Here is a 26531-nt window from a genome sequence, read left to right on the forward strand (position 1 = left end):
ATGATGCCAGAGAGGCATAGAAACACAAGAAACATAAATAAAAATAGAAAGTTAAATATGTATAAAGTAAAAAAGTAAATGAAGTAAAATTATAAGGACATAAAGAGTTAAAAATATTTATAGAACTAAAATGCATGACAGCAGTAACAGAAAAAGTGAGAGGCTATAAACGTAGTTAAAACAGTTTCTGCAGCGTTGGAGATGTAGTTAAAGCAGTACTTTGTATTAGACTCTAATAAGTCAAGTATCTATATTGTATAACCCTTAGGGTAATCACTAAAAGAATATAAAAGAAAGTAAAACTAACCAATTAATAGAAGGAAATACGTTTGACTAATCCAAAATAAGAAAGGAGGGGGAAACAACATTAAAAAGATGGCCAAATAGAACAACAAAGTGATACAGTAAGTATATACCTAATTATACCATAGTAAAATGCAAAATGTAAACAGTTTAAATATTTCAAGTAATATTATCAGACTATTTTTAAAAATCAGCAAACTAGATGCTACATACAATAGACACACTTTAAATAAAAGAACAAAGAAAGAATGGAAATAAAAGAAAAATATACCTTGATAATACAGTGTCTCCTAAAAACACATGAAAGCATATTTTAAAACAAGCTTGTCCAACCCACAGCCTGTGGGCCATATGTGGCCCAGAATGGCTTTGAATGCGGCCCAACACAAAATTTAAACTTTCTTTAAACAACATTATGAAATTTTTTGGCGCTTTTTTTATAGCTCTTCAGCTACTGTTAGTGTTAGTGTATTGTATGTGTGGCCCAAGACAATTCTTCTTCCAGTGTGGCCCAGGGAAGCCAAAAGATTGGACACCCCCGTTTAAAACAAGAAACATGACAAGAGGTAAAGAGGCCATTTCATAATGATGAAGGGAGCAATCAAAAAGAAAGACATCACAATCCTAAATCTGTATGCACTGGACAGCACAGATTCCAAATATACAGAGCAGAGAAAACTAAAAAGAGAAGTAGACAAATCTACAATCACTGTGGGAGTCTTAAAACATCTCTCATATCAGCTTCAAGAAAAAACAACAAGGAGTAAAGCTGTAAAAGATTTGAACAAAATAATTAACAAATTTCATCAACTAACATATATAGAACTCTGAACTCAACAACTGAGTTCATTCTTTTCAAATTCACAAGGAAAATTACCTAAATTGTTTGCATGCAGAGCATATAGAAAAGTCTAACAAATGTTTTTAACTGCAATTATTTATAGTATATCCTCCAATCACAATGGAATTAAACTAAGCATTAGTAGCAAAATATAACCAGAAACACCCTAACTGACTGAACATAAAACAGTACACTTCCAAATAACTCATAATCAAAAACAAAAATAGAAATATGAAAAGTCAAAACTTGTGGGATGCACTAAACCAGTGCTCAGAGGAAAATTCTAGAAAATAGAAAACAAATATACAAGACAAAATCAACAAATCCAGGCTGGGCACAGTGGCTCACTCCTGTAATCCCAGAATTTTGGGAGGCTGAGGCGGGTGAATCACCTGAGGTCAGGAGTTCGAGACCAGCCTGGCCAACATGGCAAAACCCTGTCTCTACCAAACGTACAAAGATTAGCCGGATACAGTGGCATGTGCCTGTAATCTCAGTTACTTGGGAGCCTGAGGCAGGACAATCGCTTGAACCCAGGAGGCGGAGGTTGCAGTGAACCAAGATCACACCACTGCATTCCAGCCTGGGTGACAGAGCAAGACTCTGTCTCAAAAAAATTTTTAAAAATTGAAAATCAACAAATCCAAAAGTTTGTCCTATAAAAAGATTGAATAAAATTGTAAACTCATATCGAAACCGTTGGGCAAAAAAAGAAAAAAACACAAATTACCAATATTGGGAATAAAAAAGGGAAAATGACTATAGCCATCAAAAAGATACAAAGATATTGTGAACAGCATTATGCAATATATTTGACAATTTGGACATAAAGGACAAGTTTCCCCAAAATTAAAACTTATCAAAAATAACCTAAAAAGAGGCTGGGCATGGTAGCTACAATCCCAGCACTTTGGAGGCCGAGGCAGGAAGATCACTTGAGGCCAGGAATTTGAGACCAGCCTGGCCAACATGACAAAGCCCCTTCTCTGCTAAAAATTACAAAAATTAGCTGGGTATGGTGGTGCATGCCTGTAATCCCAGCTGCACTCTGTCTCAAAAAAAAGAAAGAAAAAGAAAAGAAGAAAATCTTAACTAGCCCAGTGCTTATGGAAAAAAAAAATGTTCTTGAAAACCTTTCCAAAAAGAAAACTACAGATCCAGATGGCTTTACTACATGTTTCCAAATATTTAAGAGAGAAAAACAATTTTATACAAACCCTTCCAGAAACAGAAATAGAAGAAATACTTAATCCCTCTTTTTATGAGACAAGGTTTTGTCCAAAACCTGACAAGATCTTACAAGAAATTAAAATTGCAGACCAATCTCACTCATGAGCATAAATTTTTAAATTCTTAACAAAAATATTAATGAATCCCACAAAAATGATATGATCATCTCAAAAGTTACATTTGAAAAAAATTCATGTTGATTTCTGATTTTTTTTAAATAATGTTTAGCAAACTAGGAAACTTTTTTAGTCTAGTTTAAAAAAAAAATAACAGAAGGAGCTGCTGCTACAGCAAACATCTTCCTCAATGGTGAAATAGTAAAAGCTTTTTTTGTGACCTCAGTCCCAGCCAGAGCGAGAAGGCAAACAAAAGAAATACTAGGCTTAGGAATTAAAAGAAAGAAATCTCTTTATTCACAAATGATATGCCTAAAATAATCTAGAAGAATTTTCAGAGAATCTATTACTGATTTTAGTAAAGGTCATCAGATATAAGATCAGTATACAAAATTAATTGTTTTATATACCCCAGCAGTAAGCAAATGGAAAATAAAATTCTAAAAGATACTGTTTGCAGTATCATCAAAAACACCAAATAGCAAGGTATAAATTTAAAGAAAGATATGCAAGTCCTCTACAATGAAAACTACAAATGACTGCCTAAGATAATTTTTTTCTCCCTATTTAAGCCCACATTAACAGAGAGATATACCATGTTCATGGATTGGAAGGCTCAATGGTATTGAAATGACAATTCTTTTCAAACTGACCTGAGGGATTCAATGCAATACCATGCAGAGTCCCAATCCCAGCATGGGGATGGGGGCAGAAATTGATATGCTGATTATAAAATTTACATGGAAATAGAAGGAGTGAAAAATAGCCAAGGCAATCTTAAAGAATAAGTTGTAGAACTTACACTACCATACATATATCCAGACCTATTAGAAAACTATAGTAATTGAAACCATGGTATTTGCACAAAGTTGGGAACAAGCTGACCAATGCAATAGAATAGAGAATTCAGGAGGAATTCCACACATACCAAGTTTCTGATTCTAACAAGGAAAACACAACACAGCAGTGCAGGTGAGAAAGCATGGTCTTTCAATAAATAAGGCCAAGTTGATTGAATAAACGTATTTTTTAAAATGCATCCTGACCCCTCTCTTAAACCATATACAATAATTAATTCTAGATATATTACAGATCAAAATATAGAAGGAAAAAAATACATATTTTAGAGAAAAACATATGAGAACATATATGTCCTTTGTGTAAGCAAAGCTTTTCGTAATTAGGATACAAAAGTACTAACCACAAAAGAAAAAAAAAGATAGATTACATTAAAATTAAGAGCTTTGATTCTTCAAATGACACAGTTAAGAAAGTAAAAAGGTAACCTACAGAGTGGAAGATATTTATAATACAAAGAAATGCTACAGGCCTTGTACAGTGGCTCATGCCTATAATCCCAGCACCTTGGGAAGCCAAGGTGGGCAGATCACTTGAGCCAAGGAGTTTGAGACCAGTGTGAGTAATAAAGCAAGACCTTATCTTTACAAAAAATAAAAAAAATTATCCAAGTGGTGTGGCACACATCTGTGGTCCCAGCTACACAGGAGGCTGAGGCAGGACGATCACTTGAGCCCAGGAGTTCAAGGCTGCAGTGAGCCATGATCACACCACTGCACTCCAGCATGGAGGACAGAGTGAGATCCTGTCTCAAAACTAATAAAAAAAAAAAAAAAGAAAGAAATCCTATAATCTATAAGCAAAAGACACAACCCAAAGAAGAATGGATAAGAGACTTAAACAAATACTTCACAGCAGAAAATACACAAATCCTAACAAATGTATGAAAAGATGCTCAACTTAATTAAATAAAGATATATACATTAAATTACACAAATATACATTAAACACAAATTAATCAAGGAAATACAATGAAGTGCAATACAGCAGCATACCTATAAAATGGCTGAAATGAAAAGATGAAAAATACCCAGTGCTGGCAATGATGTGAAATAATTGGAACTCTCCTACACAGCTGGTAGAAGTGTAAATTGGTACAGCCACGTTGGAAACATAGTATCAACTAAAGCTGAACATACATATGCCCTATGTTCCAGGAATTACATGCCTAGGTATTATCTATCCAACAGAAATGTGTTCCCCAAAACTCGAGTGCCAGAATATCCACTATTCATAAGAGCCCAAAGTTGGAAATTATCCAGACGCCCAGCAAAAGTTGAATAATAAATTGTGATACATTCACAAAATGGAGTGTGTACAATAATAATGAGTGAATGAACTGCAACTATTCACAACAACATGGGTGAATCTCAGAAACATAGTGTGCAGCAAAAGAAGGCTGAAACAAGAACACACATGCTAAATGACTGCATTTATATAAAGCTCAAACCCAGGCGAAATTAATCCTAGCCAGCAGATCACCTTGTGGATGGGTTTCTTGATCTGGTAGTACTAGACTACGTGGGTGTGTTCAGATTGTGAAAATTCTTCAAACTGTGTGTTTGATACATGAAGATTTCTATGTTTCAATAAGAACCTAACAAAAAAATGCATGGCTGCAGAGAGAGCACGTACCTAGTCCTGTAACCATTCACATATTCTCAAGTATCTTCTGAGCATTTAGACAGACTCTCAGCATCTTATTCCAAGGAAGGGCAATCCCTGTCTGCTGATGGGCCAATTCTGCCAGGAAAAGTGAGTGATAAGAGTTCTATGTAAAGAACAAAGCAAAGCAAATCATGTTCCCTGCAGTCCCTACCACGTTTTGCAAAGGGCAGAAGTGACACCATCGTAACTTGCTACACACAGCTCAACATACTCAGTTTAGAACAATTTTAAGATGGTAGCAAAATATAACTTTCCTTTAAATACCCCTTAGAGGATACAAACTGTCAGATCAGAATGGAGTGATGTCAAAAGAGCAGGACTGAAAACCTAATCTGAGGTTAACAGAAATAAAGAGCCCTTTGGACCTATTTGCTTGGGGCCCCAGAGCTAGTCTAGATAATTTCTAGAATCGTGCTTCATAATAATGTTGATAATGCCTAGGTTGCAGATGACTTGAGGAGGAAAAGACACGTTGTAACCAACAGAATATTCAAGGTACTTTCTTTAAACTTAAAAGAAAATCCTTGGCTAAGTTAGATTTTACTGAGTTGAGCTGAGCAAAGAACAATTGGTGAATTGGGCAACCTCTCAAGCCAAAGCAGGCTGAGAGAGACTGCAGCGCAGGCATGTAGTGGAAAAAGATTTATGGACAGAAAAAGGAAAGTGACGTACAGAAAATGGAAATGAGGCACAAAAGCAGCTGGATTGGTTACACTTGGCATTTGCCTTATTTGAACGCTATTTGAACAGTTGGCCCTTTGATTGGCTCAAACTCAGAGACTGGCAAGAGAGTAGATGACAGTCTGTTTACGCCTCCATTCAGGTTATAGTTCACTATGTACAGAGAAACCTTTAGGCGGAACTTAGCATATTTAAGAAGGCAGCTTTAGGCTAACTTGATTTTACAAACTGTTATCAATAATTTTAATGCACTATAACCAGCAAAGTGGCTCATGCCTGTAATCCCAGCACTTTGGGAGGCTGAGGCAGGTGGATCACTTAAGGTCAGTAGTTCGAGACCAGCCTGGCCAACATGGTGAAACCCCTTCTCTACTAAAAATACAAAAATTAGCCAGGCGTGGTTGTGCATGCCTGTAGTCCCAGCTACTCAGGAGGCTGAGGCAGGAGAATCGCTTGACCCTGGGAGGCAGAGGTGGCAGTGAGCTAACGCCACTGCACTCCAGCCTGGGTGACAGAGTGAGACCCCATCTAAAAAATAAAATAAAAATAAAATAAGTAATTTTAATGAGCTGTAAATTACCTAAGAACATTGTTTCAATAAAACAGAAATGCTTTTGTTTTGCTACATTAAAACTGGCTGTGGCCAAATGACTTGATGAGTAAAGCTTTTAATCCTATAGATTAATAAGGTGTGACCTTTAATGCTGGCATTTTATCTTTAGAGATGAATATCGTCATTTACCTTATATGGTCCAGATTTTCTGAAAGGTCAAAATAGTGCCTTCAGAGTACAGGCACTCTTTTATGGAAGACTTCAATGAACACAGAATTGCTGCCCTCTCTTAAGAAAGGATAAAAAAAATAACTGTTAAGGAAAAACCCAAGATGTAGAGAGAACATTCGGGAATGCAATAAAATGGAATCCCTTTGGGGATGTGCTGGCAGTGGAGCAATGCAGTAGCAATTAGCACTGGCTGAATCCCAGTGTCAATACCACTCCTGCCTACAGGTAATCACCAGAAAGGTCAAATGTTAGTCGCCCTGTCTTATGTGGGCTGAAAACTGTCACAGGCGATTTCTCATAAGGGTTCTGGAATCCCACTGGGGATGGCCACAGGCAGGAAAGGCATCATTGGCCGCTGCTTCTTGGCTCACTCACTCCACGCTCACTGCTCAGAATTCTCTGAGACCGGTCTTCCTGCCTCCTTCTTACTGGTAACCTAATCTTTCCCCCTCCTCTTGCTTGAAAATTGTGTAGGGTTCATTGTTCCATGATTGTTATTGAATGGGGCTCTTATGCTCTCACAGAAGACCTAAATGATGACTGCAAACAATGAAGACAAATATTTTGCTCCAGGAAGCCCAAATGCCCTCTCATACTCTGCCAAGTTTAAAGAAAGAAGAAAACAAAAGGTGTCCCTGTTAGTTCCCCCTAAGGCTCAGGGCATATGAAATAGTTTGAACCTGGCAGCCCAAACCATCTCTACGGGGCCCGTATTAAGTCTTTATATGATTATCAAACGCGTCATGTTCCCCATCTATTTCCATTTAAAAGAACAGGGGAGTGATGGCTTTAAAACAAGCCAAATTACCACTAAATTCAGCAGCATGTTTTCATGACTTAGCAACTTATATAAAGTATGTTTGAGCCTGCCAGTGAAAAATGTGATGTGGGTTGCCAAGAAGACACACAGATATAGAACCAGGCATAACAGCTGTAAAATTAAAATGGAATAGACTAAGATAATGATTTTTCATAGGCTAAGATATATCATGTCCCAGCCTGTCTTCTCCTTCAGTCCTCTGTAAGATAGATGTTCCGATAATGCCAGCTGATTCAAAATTGAAATATTGTTCAAAATATGCTTAGATTGATTTTTTTTAAAATTGTTATTCAGCCCCAGAGTGAAATGACTACTGAACTCCTGAATTTATAGCCCCCAAACTGAGGGCGGGAGGGGCTCTGAACTGAACTTCAGAAAGATACCTCAGCCTGTGGTCTTTCTCTTTTCATAGCTCAACCAAGCTCTAGACGGCAGGGGGGATATAGTAAGATTATTTAGATTGATTCTACTTAAAAGATGCTAGTTTGGATAAAATGAAGCCATTAGTTATGATGGCAACCCAGTCAAGCCAGTTTAACACCCCTTATCTCAGCTGTGATATTAATTGAGGAAGAAAAATAAATTGATGACTCAGCCATCATTCCTCCTTACTTCAAGCACTCTCAAAATATCAATCATGTTGAAAATACTACCTACAGTTTGTCACTGACAAAATGGCCCAATAAAAGAACTCTTAAGATCTGGTAATAGTGAGGTGTGATCAGAGCCATTGGAGGGGCAGCACACTGGGTCCATTGAGATAATGGAGCCTAGTGCCATCTACACCTCAGGATGAGTTCAGCTCCGCATCTTAGCTGTGCAATGATAGCCGAGAGACTTACACTCCCTCAGCCTCAATTTCCCCACCTGCAGAATGAAGATAATGCCATCTGCCTGCTGGGTTGTTAAAGGGTTGGAAATCATGAATGCACAATTCCCAGTACTCCTAAGCATATAAGAAATGTTTAGGTGAACTGACTTGAACTGAGTCATGGACTGATCTTCTAAGCATGTCATTACAGAATCATGAGTGCTGAGGCAAACTATGAAAAGGCACTTATGACCACCGTGGTGGTGATCTGAGCATTTTTCTAGGGAATGGATGGGCCATGGACCCCCCAACTTGGACAAGGATGCTAAATCCAATTAGCCAGAAAAGGTGTCCTTGGACGTTGGCATCAATTCATGGAGCTTGTCTCTGGCTGAATGGGCAGGTGGAAGCCTGACAGCAGGACATTTCTACATTGATCAGGCAAATCAACTATCTTAAACAGAACATTGTCATTCATTTTTTGTGCAAAAGAAACTGATTTTGACATTAAAATACTGTCAGTGATGCCCATCTCAACCAGTTCATCCTGCCAAAGTGTCTTTTAGCTGGTCCCCCACTGGAGTCCCCCTTCCCCAGCTTTATATTGGCATTGCCATCTACCCAGTCCTCAAGCAAGACCCTTTCCTCTGTGAGGCTCCCACCCCCTCAGCCTGCTAAGCCTCCTGAAGTCAGCCCTTTACTCTTGCATCCTGCCTGCCTTCCATGAGGCCCTTGCCATGGCTGCTCAGCCTCCTGAAGTCAGCCCTTTACTCTTGCATCCTGCCTGCCTTCCCTGAGGCCCTTGCCACGGCTGCTCAGCCTCCTGAAATCAGCCCTTTACTCTTGCATCCTGCCTGCCTTCCCTGAAGCCCTCGCAATGGCCTCCATGACAGTCCTGGCCTCCTCACTCAAGTCCATTCCTGCCTGTGTGTCTGCATCCTCTGCTTTGTATCAAAGCCATTCTCCTGCTTTAAAGTCTTTGAACTTCTCACAAAATAGCCACACCACTTCGTCCCCCTACAATAACCTTCATCCTCTCTACAAGGTATTCTCATTTCTAGCACACTCAAATGCCATCTCTTCATGAAGCCTTCTGATCTATCCCCGGGCAGTTAATTATCCCAAGCCACAAGTATTTTATTATCACCTCTCTTCCTGTGCTTGTAACACCATCCCACATCTGCTTACATATCTGTTCCTGCCATAGCATTAGCGTTTCAAGAGCAGGCACCTGTACCATTGACATTAGCACATTTCCATCCAGGCAGAGGGTAGAGTCCCAGTAAATGGTTATTGACTGAATAAATAAAATGAAACTGTCATGTTTAAACATGGCCTCAAAATTAATTATTTCCCTTTTTTTCTTTTCTCTAAAGTCAGTGAAATGGAAAAAAAACCAAAAAGTTGAATTTTTGTACAACAGTTTAGTTTTATATTATTGTCTCTTCTAAAATAATTTTTCAGCCCAAATTATGTGGATAATTGCTTCAGTTCTACATCAAGTATAGTATACATGGAAACCTGGCATTATATTATTGCAAACTTATTTTCCACCAGATTTTTTTGTTGGCTTACTATTAACATTTTTCTATATATATATACACACACACACAAAGAGAGAGAGAGAGAGAGAGATTTCTGAGATGAAATTGGCAAGATCTCTATTAGCAAAGCAATAAAACTGATCTTAAGTTTAAAAACAATGAGATTCTCAGCTTATAGAGCTGATTTGTAAAATACTGGTGCTGAAAAACCATATTAAAGAGAACACAAAGGATAAAATAAAACAAAGGATAACCTTAGAAGACTCCTGGTTCACTTACAGCTTTTTTTTTTTTTTTCTATTTTTATTTTAAACAGGAGGTACACGTGCAGGTTTGTTACCTGGCTCACTCTCAGTTTTAAAGCAAAGGTGAAGGTACATTTAGAGTCCTGTTCAGATGACATAAGAGACCTGGCATGTATTTGCTCACAGCTGCTTATTGAAGGTTCAACAGATGCACAGCAACCTAGAGGGAATTTGGGGCCATAGATTGTACCGCTCTTGTGTCCATGCTCAAGATTGCTCATTTGCTCACATCTAAATTGTGGTTCCTCTCAGATGGGCCCATCTTCCTGATTATCCTCCCAGAATGTGGGCCTCAGGCTTCCTTGGGACACTAGCCAAGGTCCCTCTCTATGTCCCTGGTATGGGCACCCTATTCTGAGTCCCAGCTCTGCAGACCTCTGCCCCACCACACACTGTTTTCTCCCCAAGGGTTAGATAAGGAAGGATTTGAATTTAGACAGAGCCACTACTCTCAAAATAGAAGCAAACTTATGGAAATACAAACATATATGATTACATTTACAGGAAGAGCCATACATATTTGTTTTTTAAATCAAATTATGGGTTGAGACAAAAATAATTGTAGTTTTTGCCATTGCAAGTAATGGCAAAAAACCACAATTACTTGTGCATCAACCTAAGAATTCAAACATATGCTGAGCACTTATTATATGGGCTTCCTGTTTTCCCTGTTCTCTCTCTGTCTTCCTACATTTCATTGTTCACACAGACAACCTCACTTTGCACACTGTTTCCAAATAAAACCACTTGTACTCATTACTTCCAAGGTAAGACATATGCTGCATGCCTCTGGGCCTACCTCTGGGAAGATTTGGGACAAGTGGCTGGAAAAGTCTACTACTTTCTAAGACTTCTCAGAGCTAACTTCTGAAAGTTTGTGTTGAGATCCTAACATTCTTTGCCTATGAAACCAACCCATCTGATATGGTTTGGCTGTGTCCCCACCCAAAATCTCATCTTAATTGTAATCCCCACATGTCAAGGGCAGGACCAGGTGGAGGTAATTGAATCATGGGGGCAGTTTCCTTCATGCTGTTCTCATGGTAATGAGTGAGTCTCACAAGAACTGACTGTTTTATAAGCATCTGGCATTCCCCTGCTTGCACTCACTCTGTCCTACCACCCTGTGAAGAAGATGCCTGCTTCTCCTTGTCTTCTGCCATGATTGTAAGTTTCCTGAGGCCTCCCCAGCAATTCGGAACCGTGAGTCAATTAAACCCCTTTCCCTTATAAATTACCCAGTCTCGGGCAGTTCTTTATAGCAGCATGAGAATGGACTCATATACCATCTCACTGTGGCAAGACCAGGGATCCTATTCTTCTAATGGGACCCTCATGGGAGAGGCATTTGGAGTCTTGTCTTACTGGTCTAGAAATTTTGTAACATGTATATCTAGTCCTTTGTGTTCCGATGTGGACAGCAGCTGATGGGGTTTGACTGTGTCCCCACCCAAATCTCACCTTGAATGGTAATAATCCCCAAGTGTCGAGGGTGGGGCCAGATGGAGTAATGGAATCATGGGGGCAGTTTTCCCCGTACTGTCCTTATGGTAGCGAATAAGTCTCATGAGTTCTGATAGTTATATAAACGGGAGTTCTCCTGCATGAGCTCCCTTGCTTGCTGCCATGTAAGTTGTGACTTTGCTTCTCATTCTCCTTCTGAATGATTATGTGGAACTGTGAGTCAATTAAACCTCTTTCCTTTACAAATTAGCCAGTCTTGGGTATATCTTTATTAGCAGTATGAGGATAGACTAATACAGAAACATTGTTCATAATAGATAAAAAGTGGAAACAACTCAAATGTCCATCAGCTGGTGAGTAGATAAACAACATGGTCTATCCATACAATGGATTATTATTCAGCCATAAAAAAGAATGAAGTACTAATACACACTGCAACATGTACAACCCTCAAAAACATTATGCTAAGTGAAAGAATCCAGACCCAAAAAACTACCTACTATATGACTCCATTTATATTAAATCTTCAAAATAGGCTAATCTGTAGAGACAGAAAATTGATCAGTAGTTGCCAGGGGCTGGGAGTGGGCATGAAGAGTTAGTACAAATTGGCCCAAGGTTTATTTTTGGGGGTGATGAAATGTTCTAAAAGTAGGTAGTGGTGATAGTCGCACAACTCTGTAAATGTACTAAAAATTAATTGTCGCAAAAATAAAGAGTAAGAAAAAAGTAAAGTAGAATTAGAAAAAAATATTTTTAATCCCTGTATAATTTTGAGTTTAACATGTTCATGGTTATTGTAAAGAAAATTGAAAATAGATAAATGTATTATTTTAATGTTAATTACCTAGAGAAATAATCACCACTTACATTTTTATATATGTCTTTCTAATTTTTCTCTAATCATATGTAGATTTTTAAATTAGGATCACACTATGTTTTTAGTTATGTCTATTAATGACAAGATATAAAGCACTTATATATATAGCTACTGAACAACAGAACCTGTGAAAAAAAATCTCAGTGTTTTTTAGCTAAGTGGAAATCCTGTTTGGTCAAGGTTTTTCATGAAATAAAATCCCTGAAATTTAAATAGACAAAAAAACACACACACAAATTGTAATCGCAATAGGTTTGTTAACCAATGCACACAGCAAATCAATATGCCATGACAGCAGGTTGCAGCAGAGAAACAGGTTTAATCATAGTGTTAATGGAAAGGGGTCATGATCCAGACCCGAAGAGAGGGTTCTTGGATCTCATGCAAGAAGAATTCAGGGCTAGTCCACAGAGTAAAGTGAAAGCAAGTTTATTAGGAAAGTAAAGGAATAAATGAATGGCTACAACATCAAGCAGCCCCAAGGGCTGCTGGTTGCCCATGTTTATAGTTTTTCTTGATGATATGCTAAACAAAGGGTGAATTATTCATGCCTCCCCTTTTCAGACCATATAGGGTAACTTCCTGATGTTGCCATGGCATTTGTAAACTGTCATGGTGCTGGTTGGAGTGTAGCAATGAGGATGACCAGAGGTCACTCTCATCGCCATCTTGGTCTTGGTGGGTTTTAGCCGTCTTCTTTATTGCAACCTGTTTTATCAGCAAGGTCTTTATAACCTATATCTTGTGCTGACCTCCTATCTCATCCTGTGACTTAGAATGCCTTAACCATCTGGGAATGCAGCCCAGTAGGTCTCATCCTCATTTTACCCAGCTCCTATTCAAGATGGAGTTGCTCTGGTTCAAACACCTTGACCACAGGGTCACAGAACGAGAAGATGGGAGGGAACCTCAAAGCCATTTCCCCAAGGAAGTTGAGGCTTGGGTTTTTGAGGGCTTTGGAGTGGGCAGAAGTGTGGAGATCAAGAGTACAGGGTGAAGTCATAGGAAGGGGAGAGGAAGCAGCTGTGTTCTCATGCTGATCCTGTTCCCCTGTGGGAGACTTCCAACTGGTGGCTGAAATTCTGGGGAGGTGTGTCTGAAAAACATCTTAAGTGTCTATAGGAACAATGGGGATGCAAATCAATTCTTAAACAGTCTTCTGGCCTTAATGTCAGAGATCCTATCTAGGGGAACAGTGGGGAAGCAAATGTCAGGATCTAGTGCTACTGTAACTGAGGAACTGGTTAGCCACTCACTGCAGCAGAGTCCAATTAACAAGATCCAGGCCTGGTACAAGAAAAGTGAATTTATTTTTGAAGCTAGCTTGGAAAGACACAAAGTGTCCTGCTTTAAGTGTGCTGCTTCATCTTTGGAGCAAAAAGCAGACATGTTTATAAAGTTAAAGGGGAAGTGAGCAAGGGCAGGAAGTCCCCCTGCTAGCCTGGTGTCTTATCTGCCAAACAGCTGAGTTGGCATACAGTTGAGTTGGTGCCTTCCTGGGCAGAAATAAGTTGTAAAAGTGGCCAAGTGGGCGTGTTTTCACCATGTCCTCCTGAGGCCACCCCAGAAGTGGGAGTTCCGTGGAGATGTGCTTTGATCTGCAAATTGACTGTCAATTCTGGAGAAGAGATCATTGGGGCACGTAGATGACCTTGCCTTGTAGGGAATGTGTGGTGAGGGGGAGGTGAGAGGTTATTTTGCATTTCAAAAAGGGCTAGGTAGGAAGCAGGCTGAAAGGAGAAAGGAGAAGAGAAGAGAAAAAAGTAATTAAACCACCTCAGAAAAATCAGGGTACTTGGTTATGGTACATGACCTACTGCAACAAGGAACTGGGCCAGGGTGCAGCCTGATTAACGCTGAATTATAACTGTATCTGTACCCAGAACCTGGCATGCAATTCCCGTCAACCCTGTGGGGATGGTTTCAAAACCTGACCCTGTTTCTCATTGCATCCACACCCACAGCGTCAAAGCAATGCCAGGAGAACCACGCGTGGCTCATGTTTCTTGGAGGAGTCCTGGTTCAGTTCTACAGGCTTCCCACACAAAGCAATATACTGTTGGCCATGTAGGTAAGAAAAGCACAGGAGACTGTTTTTTACCCTTTCTACCAGTGTTTAGTACCAATCACAAGCACCAAAATACTCAAACTTCGAGCTCCGTGGCTCTGGCTCTTATGGACGGGGAAGTGCTTTACAATTGCCAGGCATTCCATTCCCTTTATAGAATAGCCAGAAAGCTCCAGGGATGGGGATGCCCTGCCATGGGGCCACAACTCTTAAACAGGTGACATGCTTGTGACTGGAAAAAGGTCCCGATCCAGACTCCAAAAGAGAGTTCTTAGATCTCACGCAAGAAAGAATTCAGTGTGAGTCCATTAAGTGAAAGCAAGTATATTAGGAAAGTAAAGGAATAAAAGAATGGCTGCTCCATAGACAGAGCAGCCCCAAAGGCTGCTGGTTGCCCATTTTTGAGCTTATTTATTGATGATATGCTAAACAAGGGGTGGATTATTCATGCCTCCCCTTTTTAGATCATAGAGAGTAACCTCCTGATGTTGCCATGGCATTTGTAAACTGTCATGGTGCTGGTGGGAGTGCAGTAGTGAGGACCACGAGAGGTCACCCTTGTCACCATGTTGATTTTGGTGGGTTTTGGCCAGCTTCTGTACTGCAACCTGTTTTATCAGAAAGGTCTTTATGGCCTGTATCTTATGCCATCCTCCTACCTCATCCTGTGACTTAGAATGCCTTAACCACCTGGGAAGGCAGCCCAGTAGATCTCAGCCTCATTTTACCCAGCACCTATTCAAGATGGAGTTGCTCTGATTTAAATGCCTCTGACACACTAATGTTAGAGCACCTTGGACGCGTTCCTTAATCTGAGTGTCTAGTTTTCTCTTCTAGAAAATGAGAAAAAACTAGAATGTAGACCCCCATGTGCTCAAAGCAACAACCTGCCTGGTTTGCTTGGACTTTTCCTAGACTGTATGATAACAGGTGCTCGATTCCTCTAGGTAAATCTTCACCTTTTATTAATCATATTACCCTGCTTCTCTTAGAAAATGCACAGTTCTGCCCTCCCTACACCAAGATCACAAAAGGCTAAGTATAAATCATGAGCCAACCAGACCAAGAGTAAGCCAGGCAGGCCAGGTGGCCAACTTGGCCATCTCATAGGCAGTTATCACTGCTCAACTTGAAGAAATACAAGGTTAATTTTTGGAGTTTAAAATCCATCAGTGGAATCCATGTGGTCCTATCGTGGTCATATAATGTGCTGAGGCTCTTACAAGTTGTCAGTGCTGAGTGGGAATGACAAAGCCAGAAACAAGGGCAAGCAGAGGTTGAATGCCAGGAAGACCGTGGCAGGGTGCCAAGTCCATGAAGCAAAAGCACCGCCATGGTCTAAAAGGCATAGTCCTCTAGAGCAACAGAGCGAGTAACTCAGATCCAAAGGAAAGAAAATGATAACCCTTTCCCCCTCAAGACTTGCCATTGTATGGCAGCAGGAGGGCTGCTTGCAAAATAAATAACCCACCAACATTTGAAGGTTGGAGATCTCTCAGTCAAGAGTGACAGGCTGTCACTGAAAATGGGTTGGAAGGAAAACTGTCATTCCTACTAAGCAATTTTAAATAGGCCTTGTTTCCAGATATCTGTGCCTACAAGTCCTCATTTCCTCATTTGGAAATGGGATTTGATATGGTTGTATTAGGAGGTAAAATTAAAAATATCTCCTTACATCCCATTCACACTGCTGCATGATGGAATTGCCAACCTTGTAACCAAAACACATGTCTTTCTAATAAGAAGGCAATGACACAAGAGAAAAGAGATTCCTGCAGCTAAGGTTTGCTCCTGGTATTTTCCCCATGATATCACCCAACACAATGTACACTTTGTGGGTGGAGAAGGATGGGGGATGACTTTTTAGCTTGTATACTTATTTCAGAACCTTAAATGAGATGCCTATTAAACTATCCATGTACACAAATAGACTCAATATTAAGAAAAGAAGTAGTATAAGACTGAAAGACATGCTTAAGAGAAAGGAGGGAGCCATACTTCAGGAATGGAGAAATGAAGAAAAATCTATACTGGCTAAAGTCAGGTTAGCTAGGAGGGAACATATGAGGAAGGCCCAAGTCTTATGCTCCTAGAAGCCAGGGCAGAGGCAGTAGGCTGGAAAGGACCAGTGGCCATCTTGGAAATATGTGCTCCACTTGAAACCATTTGGATAAAAAACAAGAATTCTTAGAACACTGGACATCCCAGAAACGCAATAAATTAGCAGACCAAATGCCAGTCTGCAACTGCTGGTTAAAAAGAAAAATCCAATTACTTATAGCACTGAATATAGGTCAGCAGAAACTCCCGGCATCAAAGAAACTCTGACCATAAAGACTTAGTGTATGTTTTTACCAAACACTTCACAGGTCCTTGTGGATCAATCATGGATTCAATTTTGTTCTACAAATTAAAATCAAGCCATGTTTAAAGCAATCTCATTAAATCGCTTGCCAACGGGTGCACATAGTACCACACTCCTGGTGTGACATGACCATTCTTATCATTCATTTTTGGAACCCTCCTTTCATGGATACACCGCCCCTCACCTCACTTCCCTGCTTCTGCCTTACCTGTGCTTTCCCTGTGGCTTACCTGGATTATCACAACCAGATCCCCTGCAGTTTTCAGCCTTGCCAACATCTGAACATGTCAAAGAAAAATGGGCAGGACAGAGTTTGAAAGGCAAAGCCTTTATTCAAGGCTACAATAAGGGAGAGAGATTGCACTAACTCTGCTGAAACAAACAATGGGAGGATTTTTAAGAGCTGGGATGAGCTAATGGAAAAGTACTGGAGGATGTTTGTGGGGAGGTTGGTCCACGTGATTAGGCATCTGTGTTTGCTAATGGGTGTTTACTGGAGTTAGGCTCCAACCCTTCCACAGAGACTGAGAGACAGAGACACTATTCCTTTCCGTGATTACATTTCAAAGAGATGCCAGGTCCTTGAGAAAAGTGGTCCTGGGTTGCAAAACTAGCAACAGGTTGGAAGATTTACATCTCACAGGGACAGAGAAAGAATTTACAATTGCAAGTTTCTAAAGTAAATGCTTCAAGAAAAGAGAAGTCAAGGCCTATATTAGTCCATTCTCATACTACTATATAGCTACTACTCGAGACTGGGTAATTTATAAAGGAAAGAGGTTTAATTGGCTCATAGTTCCACATGGCTGGGGAGGCCTCAGGAAACTTACAATCATGGTGGAAGGCAAATGGGAAGCAAGGACCTTCTTCACATGGCGTCAGGAGAGAGAAGTGCTAACAGGTTAAATGCCAGACACTTATAAAACCATCAGATCTCATGAGAACTCACTCACTATCACGAGAACAGCATGGGGGAAACCACCCCCATGATCCAATCATCTCCCTCCCTCAATATGTGGGGATTACAACTGGAGATGAGATTTGGGTGGAGACACAAAGCCAAACCATATCAGGGCTCTAGAGTCTGAAAGAAGCCCATCTAAAGTGTAGTCCAGCACAGGGGAAGGTTATGGCCCTCTTGGTCAAGCCTATCTATCCTTAGGAGGTAAGGAAGTTCTTCTAGCCTTGCCTCAAACCCAGGGTGAGCATTAGTATATGGTGATTCTCCTGGTGGCTGAGCCACAGGCTCCAACACTGTTCCCCAGTCATGAGGCTCTAAACCACTACCCCACAGAGGCCCATTTCTATAATAAGGTCCTGCTCCCAAGCTTCCTCCTTTCTCTCCATCCTTATCCCTCCCCCTTCCCTGCCTGGCATGGTCTTGTAGCTGGAAGACGAGGCCTCAGCTCTGGGGTCTCATTTCTGTTTCACAAACCTCCATCAGCACAGACTGTCCCCATGTGGAGCCCAGCCCCCTGCTGTTATCTCTGAAAAAGATCTACTCAACTCTATAATCATTTTCGGCTACTGAGCTATTCGTCCTACAGAAATAGTAAATGCTATTTTACTGTGCATGGCCGGTGATACCAGCAAGCCTAGGACATTGGTCCCAGCCCCCATCCTGCCTATTGTCCTACTACAGGGACAACTATGACTATGCTAGCTGGAACTGATGATTCCTTGGGTACCCAGCCTGACTATGACACAGGCTGTCATAGTCATTTCCAGCAAGCAAAATAGGAACAGGAAGCTAAGAATCTCAAATACATTTAGAATGACCTAGTCAAATGCCATTTCTTTTTTTTTTTTCTTTGAGACAGAGTCTTGCTCTGCTGCCCAGGCTGGAGTGCAGTGGTGCAGTCTCAGCTCACTGCAACCTCTGCCTCTTGGGTTCAAGTGATTCTCCTGCCTCAGCCTCCAGAGTAGCTGGGATTACAGGCACGTGCCATCATGCCCAGCTAATTTTTTGTATTTTTAGTAGAGACAGGGTTTCGCCATGTTGGCCAGGCCAGTCTCAAACTCCTGACCTCAAGTGATCTGCCCACTTCAGCCTCCCAGATTGCTAGGATTACAGACCTGAGCCACCACACCCGGCCTAGCATTTATTTGTGAAAAAAAAAAAATTCCACTTATATGGGTTCCCCAGAGTCGTCAGATTCATAGAAACAAGGAGTGGAATGGTGGCTGCCAGGGGCCAGGGGAAGGGGAATGGGGAGTTGGTGTTTAATGGGTCAGAGTTTCAGTTTTGCATGGTGAGAAGGTTCTGGAGATGAATGGTGGTGATGTTCCCACAACAATTTGAATGTACTTAACACCACTGAACTGTACACTTCAAAGTGGTTAAAAATTGTCAATTTTATGTTATGTATATTTCACCACAATTAAAACAACAGCTCATAAGAAGGAAGCTGTAAATAATAATAATAATAACCTGGAATTATGGTTTAGGGATTATAGCTTGCTTTCATGGTTAAAATGAGAGCCTGTAAGACTCAAGCTATGTAATAAAAATTCTGGTGGAGAAAGTATAGGTTAATGCTTGCTTTAGAGAAGGAGGCCTGACACTCACGGTGTCCATTTGAGCCTGTCCTAAATCTCTCTGGACCTCAGCCTCACCATACCTACAATGAATTGGTCTCAGATCTTCTGCTATGAACTTGCACCAAGCCTGGGCTTGCAATCTGCGTGTCTGTGGACTCTTCAGGTATATTTCTGAATGCAGGTGCGTTTCTCTGGAGGCAGGGGCCATGACCTTCAGCAGATTCCCAATTGGAAACTCACCTCCCAACCACGTTGAAGACCTGAAAGCTGGAATGGTTCATCTGTCAGCAGTCCTTACATCTCCTAACATTATAAAGACAGAAGCCCCTACAAACTCAGCCAGACCCCCACATGTTTAGAAGTTAGACTTCTCTGATCCTTAAAATGGCTACCATGAGAACATGGCCCCTGGGCTTCCTCCAGAAGGGAGCTGCAAAGAGGGAGTCCCATTCTAGCTCCATTTCTGGGTGTTTTGCTCAAATTGACCTGTTTTCCCTATTGAAAGAGAAAATTCCGGCCAGGAGTGGTGGCTTATGAGCCAAGATCGTGCCACTGCACTGCAGCCTGGGAGACAGAGCGAGACGCTCCGTCTCAAAAATAAAAAAAAAAAAGAAAAAAGAAAGAAGGAAAAGAAAAGAAAGAGAAAATTCATAAAGGAGGGACCCCGTCTTCACTGTGCCTTGGTTTTGATTCTTGGTTATGAGTGGTTCCATGGTGGTGGAGGCTGCTGATGGAAAGAGGAACAGAGGGGTGAGGGATTTTTGCTGAAAATCTAGAGAATACTTAGAAGCCCCTATATTTCCTGGGCCCCAGAAATGATTGGAGCCAAATGGGTTTGTGAGGAATTTTGAAATTTTGAATTTCACCTGAATTTTGGATGTGATTTTTCTCTATCCCGTGCATAGAAACTGAGAGAGGCTCTTTCCCTCAGGATTTTGTGAATCTTGTCTTTAACTCATCGCCCAAAGTAACAAACTCATCTTACTAACTTCAGAAAAAGACATCACCAGCCTGGCCTGGGAATAACACATAGGAAATTGAAGACAGTAGTATAATTAAGTTCACAAAAGGCCAATTCTTATGGCCGTATTTCAAATGCTCATAACGCCTTCTCATCCATTCTACCAAATGACTTGTCTTCATAATATATTCAGAGTGAAAAAACATAATGGATTCTTCTGAGATATTCAATTAGTTCAATAAAAAGAGAAAAATAATTTTTCAATAAAGAAATTTAACTAAATGACTAAAACTGACAGTGAAAAACCAACTTCAAAGTAATTATGCATTTCTTTTGAGTTTGCGCTCTAACGAAAGTTGATGATATGCCACCATTAGAAATAGCCATCCTTCAAATGATTAATTGCATTTGTGTTGCTATTTTAGCAGACATTTATTTGAATGTTTACTCTGTAGCTGTCTTTGGGGGTTGATATATTTAAATTTCCACCAGCCCCGCTAAAGAGTATCGGCTCGCACTTCTTCATGACTCACTGCTCAGCTTCCTTTAAGCTGGTTTTTTCCCCGTTAACAGAAACCTCTTCCAAAAGTGTCACCAGTAACATTCTCCTTGCAAAATCCGGTTACTTCTCTTTACTTCTTATCCTCGTAGGGGTCATGACGCATTTAATTGTGGGTCATTGACTCCTCTTCCAATTCTCTCCTGCAAAACTAGCATCTGCTCTTTAAACTTTGGGGTCTCTCAGGATTCCGTATTCCACCCCTCTGGCATTCTGAACTTTCACCTTGGGTAACGACTTTGTTAGAGAAGTTTCAAAGCCATCTATGTGTTGATGACTTCCCAACCCCTAACTCAGCCTGGGCACTTCCGCCAAGCTGCACACATCTGCACAGGTGCATTGAATTCAAGGGGTTGTTAGCACAATCAAGGCTGAACTGCTGGTCTTCCCACTTCCCACTGCACTCTGCTCTTCGGGCAGCCTCGTCTGAGTGCTTGATCACCAAGAAAAGACACGGCTTTCCTGCTCGAGCTGCACACATCATGCCTCTCTTCATCCATGGCTGGTCCGCCTGCCTGCGGGGTCTCACATTTCCTATCAATCCAATCGTGTGCTTTCTGAAAATAAGTCAGATCAGATTGTTCCTGGATCACTGCCTTTCCTGAAAGCCTCTGGTGGCCTCGTGCACTCTGTAGAATTGGTACAGGCCCCTTGTGATGCTACTCAAGGCCCTCCAGGAGCCCATGCCATCCTCAGTGCCCTCAGCTCTGGAGGAGCAGCTCCACCACGGCACCCCATGACTTTGCATGTAGAGCCACATGGGGAGGGTGTGACCTGCAGCTGCGCTGAGTCTTGGCAGAACACCCTGCGGTCCCCCAGCCAGTTTCTCATTGCCTTCCGGGTTCTGTGAGGTGCAGAGGCTTTCTGCCTGCCCCTCTCAGGACACAGCTGCTGCTGTAAAACTGCTGAGAAGCAGCTTGGGGTTGGCTCTACTGCAACATCCCTTCTTTCTGTTGCAGTTGTCCAGTCCCTTTTATTCTGCCATGACCTGCGCCAAGGCCATCATGCCCACGCCTGCTTCTACTGTCTAAGTAATAAGCTGTCTTTTTCTAAAGAGGTCTCCTTGCTTCTTTGCTAGGACTTGCCTGCGTCCTGTATGCCAACTTCAAATACTCACTACCCTTCTAACCCCCGTGTAACCTGATAGTCTAACTGCAAACTTAATATGCGTTTCAAAACATAAATATAGTACAAGATAAAATAAAATTATACTTGGAAATCTGGCTAAGTGAAAATAAGGATTAGAAAAATAAAAGAAAGCCATAGGTTAGATTAGTACTGTATAGTATTAGTTTATTAAACTGATAAGAACAGATCTGCACTTCATCTTAGCCAAGAGGCCAAGAAACGATTGTACTACTGTATAAAATTACGGTGCTGTAATTTTAGAGGTGCTTCAAATTCTTTTGGGAATAAGGCAAATCTGTATACTTAAAATGTGTGACCTATGAATTTGGCTCTAACCTTTCTTGCAGAAAATTAGAAACTACTAACAAATGGTTTGTCCCAAGAGCAAACCTCTAATGCACAAATGATTAAAGATGAATTCAGAGAAAAATAAAGGCAAGCTGAGTTTTATTAACATTAAACACCCTTTCTTTAAGTGAAATACATTATTAGGGCTGGGCACAATGGCTCATGCCTGTAATCCCAGCACGTTGGGAGGCCGAGGCGGGTGGATCACTTGAAGTCAGGCGTTTGAGACCAGACTGACCAACGTGGTGAAATCCCGTCTCTACTAAAAATACAAAAATTAGCTGGACATTGTGGTGCACACCTGTAATCCCAGCTACTTGGGTGGCTGAGGCATGAGAATCACTTGAACCCAGGAGGGAGAGGTTGCAGTAAGCTGAGACCACACCACTGCACTCCAGCCTGGGTGACAGAGCGAGACTCTGTCTCACAAAAAAAAAAAAAAACAAACAAACAAAAAGAAAGACATTATTAGATTGGTGATTATGAGGGCCATTATCTTAAAATAGTATTTCCTAAAATGAAAAACATTTCAGGAAGTAGCTGAAATATCAGGAAAAAACAAGGCTTTAAAAATAAGGCCCAAAGATTATATGATGATTGCTTCTATGCCCCTGTAGCCAGCTAGTGATCTCATTTCTCATGACCAACCCAGCTTCCTAAATCTGTCCTGTCCAGCAGGGTCAGCCATCCCAGTCCCCAGTGGCACCATCGGCCATCTGAGACTCTTTTTCACCCCCAGAAGAAAATGTCTTGGATTTAATCTTTCCCACTTTAGTCAACTCCTCAGTTAGAGTAGAGATACAGCAGTGAAACCATGGCCATCTCTCACGGAGACTCCGTCCTCCCCCTGCCACCAACATGTGTGAATACTTGGCTACTTATGTAAAAGATTTAATTTGATAAGTGAGGAAAAGTCATATTTATCTCCATTCTTTGAATAGATTTCAGTGTGTGAGAATGACTTTTTAGTGTGTGTCAGAAGCTTAGTATTCTAAGGGTAAAGTAGTAAGCCTAAAGAACTTCAATCAGAAGTCTTAAGGCCGGGTGCGGTGGCTCATGCCTGTATTCCCAGCACTTTGGGAGGCCTAGGCAGGCGGATCACGAGGTCAGGAGTTTGAGACCAGCCTGGCCAACATAGCGAAACCCCATCTCTACTAAAGCTACAAAAAAATTAGCCGGGCATGATGGCGGGCGCCTGTAGTCCCAGCTACTTGGGAGGCTGAGGCAGGGGAATCGCTTGAACCCGGGAGGCGGAGGTTGCAGTGAGTTGAGATTGCGCCATTGCACTCCAGCCCGGGCGACAGGGCGAGACTCCATCTCAAAAAAAAAAAAAAAAAAGTCTTATATATGATAAAGGGCTTTGTAAACCACTAAACTTTATACCAAAAAAATCTATTATTGTTAGTCTTGTTTGCAACTATTAATAACAACTGAGAAATGGGCTGCGCATGGTGGCTCACGCCTGTGATCACAACACTTTTGGTGTCTGAGGCAGGATGATTGCTTGAGGCCAGGAGTTTGAAATCAGCCTAGGTAACATAGTGAGACTCTGTCTCCACAAAAAATACAAAAATTATCCTCTTAGATGCAAATGCTAAAAAAATAAAGTTAGCCAGGTGTGGTGGCGTGCACCTGTGGTCCCAGCTACTTGGGATACTGAGGTGGTAGGATTGCTTGAGCCCAGGAGGTTGTGGCTGCAGTGAGCCATGATCGCACCACTGCATTCCAGTCTGGGCGATAGAGTGAGACCCTGTCTCAAAAAATAAAATAACTGCAAAATATACTAAGTTTACAATGCAAAAAGTACTATGGTAAATTGCTCTCGCATATACCAGTTGCATACCAACATCTTGCCTTTTTCCCACAGGCAACCCTCCCGCTACGGGCACTGGGACTTTGCTGATAACCCTGGAGGACGTGAACGACAATGCCCCCTTCATTTACCCCACAGTAGCTGAAGTCTGTGATGATGCCAAAAACCTCAGTGTAGTCATTTTGGGAGCATCAGATAAGGATCTTCATCCGAATACAGATCCTTTCAAATTTGAAATCCACAAACAAGCTGTTCCTGATAAAGTCTGGAAGATCTCCAAGATCAACAGTAAGTCTGGCTAAGGCATTTCTCCCTATTCTTCCAGCTTTCAGTTTAGTTTCTCTTTCCCAAAATGCTGTTTCTCTACTGTTCTCTCAAGTATTGTCATTTGGTTCATTTTAAGTTATTGGCATATTATAAATACTGACAATTTTCCCACCAACAAACAAATGCAATTTATAAAAATATTGAATATCTGTTTCAAACACAGACATTTTCTCTTCTGCTTCCTCTCTGATATTTTCTATACTGTACACCCTCTGTTGTATATCCTAACCTGTCTGCTACATACACTATTTAGTATAACTCCAATATTCTATCTTTAAAATTTTCATATATTTAGGGGGCACAACTGCAGGTTTTTACATACATACATTGCATAGTGGTGAAATCTAGGCTTTTACTATCCCCATCACCCAATAATGAACTTTCTCTTAACTAATCTGTAGTTTCTGCCATCCCAGAGTTCCCAGCCACAAGACTGTGATTCTTTGTTCTTCCTCTTTCTCTTCCTTTTTTCTTGTAATTAAACTCCACAGATTCTTTGTTTGTAACTAGCTTACAAAGAATATTGGCCAAACTGCTCAGTCTCAGACCTTCAAAAGATAGGAGTCTCTGCTTCTCCCCAACTATCTCTTGGCTCAGCTGTCTTTCCAATCTCAGAGACAGAGAACTGTGTTAACATTAACTTTCACCAGTTAATGGAGAGACTTTTCGTGGTGTACCTGCTGTCATAAAAGACTAAAGGAAAGAGAAGCGCTAGGATAAGAATCTTTATAGTCTTCAACCTCCAACCTTCCATAGTACGCTGCAGACCTCCTCAGACTTGACTTGGTCTAATGATGACCTTGGGTTTTTTTTCAAATCCTTGGCCACCATTGACTTTGATGTCTTCTTCCATGCATCTTCTTTCTCCTTTATAAAACTTGCAAGCAATGTCTCCTCCCACAAGTCCTTCCACATAGGCAGGTGGAATTCAAAACTTAACCCAACTTCTATCACTTGCCTTATTAAGACTGAAACACCAACATATTAATATGGAGCATCCCTATATCCACAATCTCACCCACTTTCTTCCCCAAATGTAAACTAACTACCAAGTTCACCTTGTCTTCCAACAAAGTAAAAGAAAAAAAGAAAAAGAAAGACATTAGACACTATGTCTTCAATAATATACTTATCCTGCTGTTGACCCCGTCAGGGTTCCCACTTCTTATATCAGTGGTAGAACTTTTGAGGGAGACAGAGAATTACCCATTTCGTTAGGTTTTGCAAATGTATTGTACAATTGTGCATAACATTTTCTATTTAAAAATCTCATATCTATTGTTATAGCCCTATCTCATATCTTATTTTATTAGTGCCTTTTGCTTGTTATTGATTCTATTTGCCTGTTTGTCTATTTTATTGCTTTTTAAATAATGAATTCTGTTATACTGATTATTTTTAATTAAAACAGACCTTCTCTTGTTTGAGGGGTTAGTGTTTTATTTGCTAGTTTTTATGGCTATAGCCTATTTGAATAATCATCTCCATTTCTTTCCAATCCGAACTTTCTCATTCAAGAGTTTCTTTTTTGCAGGGGTGCAGAGGGGGGTGAGCATCAGGATAAATAGCCAGTGCATGTGGGGCTTAATACCTAGGTAATGGGATGATTTGTGCAGCAAACCACCATGGCACATGTTTACCTATGTAACAAACCTGCACATCCTGCTCATGTACCCCGGAACTTAAATTAAAAAAAAAGAAAAAAAAAAAGATTGTATCCTCTACTCAAGGAAGATGGGAAAATGCTGTTTGATTTAATCTGCCATCTCACTAGGTGACCATCACATTAGTCATTGCATCTCCTGTCACCTTCTGGTAATGATCATGCTTCATCTATTTTTATTTCCCTGTCATTACTCTCTTGTTTTTTCTCCTGGTTTTACCTAATAGATAAATGCCTTCTAAATGATTTTGTTGTCTCACAGTTTTTTTTCTGAATATTTAGCCCTGTTTATTCCCAGAAAGGGGCGCTTGAAAATACATATGACCCTAATCATCTGAGTGACTTTATCTCAAGGCTAAAGAATAGGCCAGCTGGTGCAGCCACTGCCAAGTGTCACCCAGGGGCCTGGGTGATGGTGGCTATTGCCACCGCACATGACATCAGGGAAGTGGA

The 26531-nt window shown here is 40.8% G+C and overlaps 2 protein-coding genes and 1 pseudogene across 16 annotated transcripts in view; 1 reads left to right on the plus strand and 2 right to left on the minus strand.

Moving 5' to 3' along the window:
* CDH13 (cadherin 13) overlaps positions 1-26531 on the plus strand; it is a 1163636-nt gene that overhangs the window by 1122880 nt on the left and 14225 nt on the right. For all 3 annotated transcript variants that reach the window (XM_003820879.5, XM_063597784.1, XM_003820881.5), the window contains one exon: positions 24143-24376. In XM_003820879.5, coding sequence (XP_003820927.1) covers positions 24143-24376 — 234 coding nt within the window. The remainder of the gene's footprint in view (positions 1-24142; positions 24377-26531) is intronic.
* LOC134729317 (uncharacterized) overlaps positions 1-26531 on the minus strand; it is a 101030-nt gene that overhangs the window by 49866 nt on the left and 24633 nt on the right. For 10 of the 13 annotated variants that reach the window (XR_010110304.1, XR_010110301.1, XR_010110306.1 and 7 more), the window contains exon 1: positions 16969-17109. The exons of the other annotated variants lie outside the window; for them this stretch is intronic. Coding sequence is in view for 2 of the 10 variants with exons in the window: in XM_063597786.1 (XP_063453856.1) it covers positions 16969-17016 (48 nt within the window). In the remaining 8 variants the exon portion in view is untranslated. Of the gene's footprint in view, positions 1-16968; positions 17110-26531 lie in introns of those variants that run through there. 13 annotated transcript variants of the gene reach the window in all.
* Positions 22036-22151, minus strand: LOC112437490 (U2 spliceosomal RNA; annotated as a pseudogene).

The sequence above is a fragment of the Pan paniscus genome, chromosome 18 (assembly GCF_029289425.2).
Source record: "Pan paniscus chromosome 18, NHGRI_mPanPan1-v2.0_pri, whole genome shotgun sequence".
NCBI lineage: Eukaryota > Metazoa > Chordata > Mammalia > Primates > Hominidae > Pan > Pan paniscus.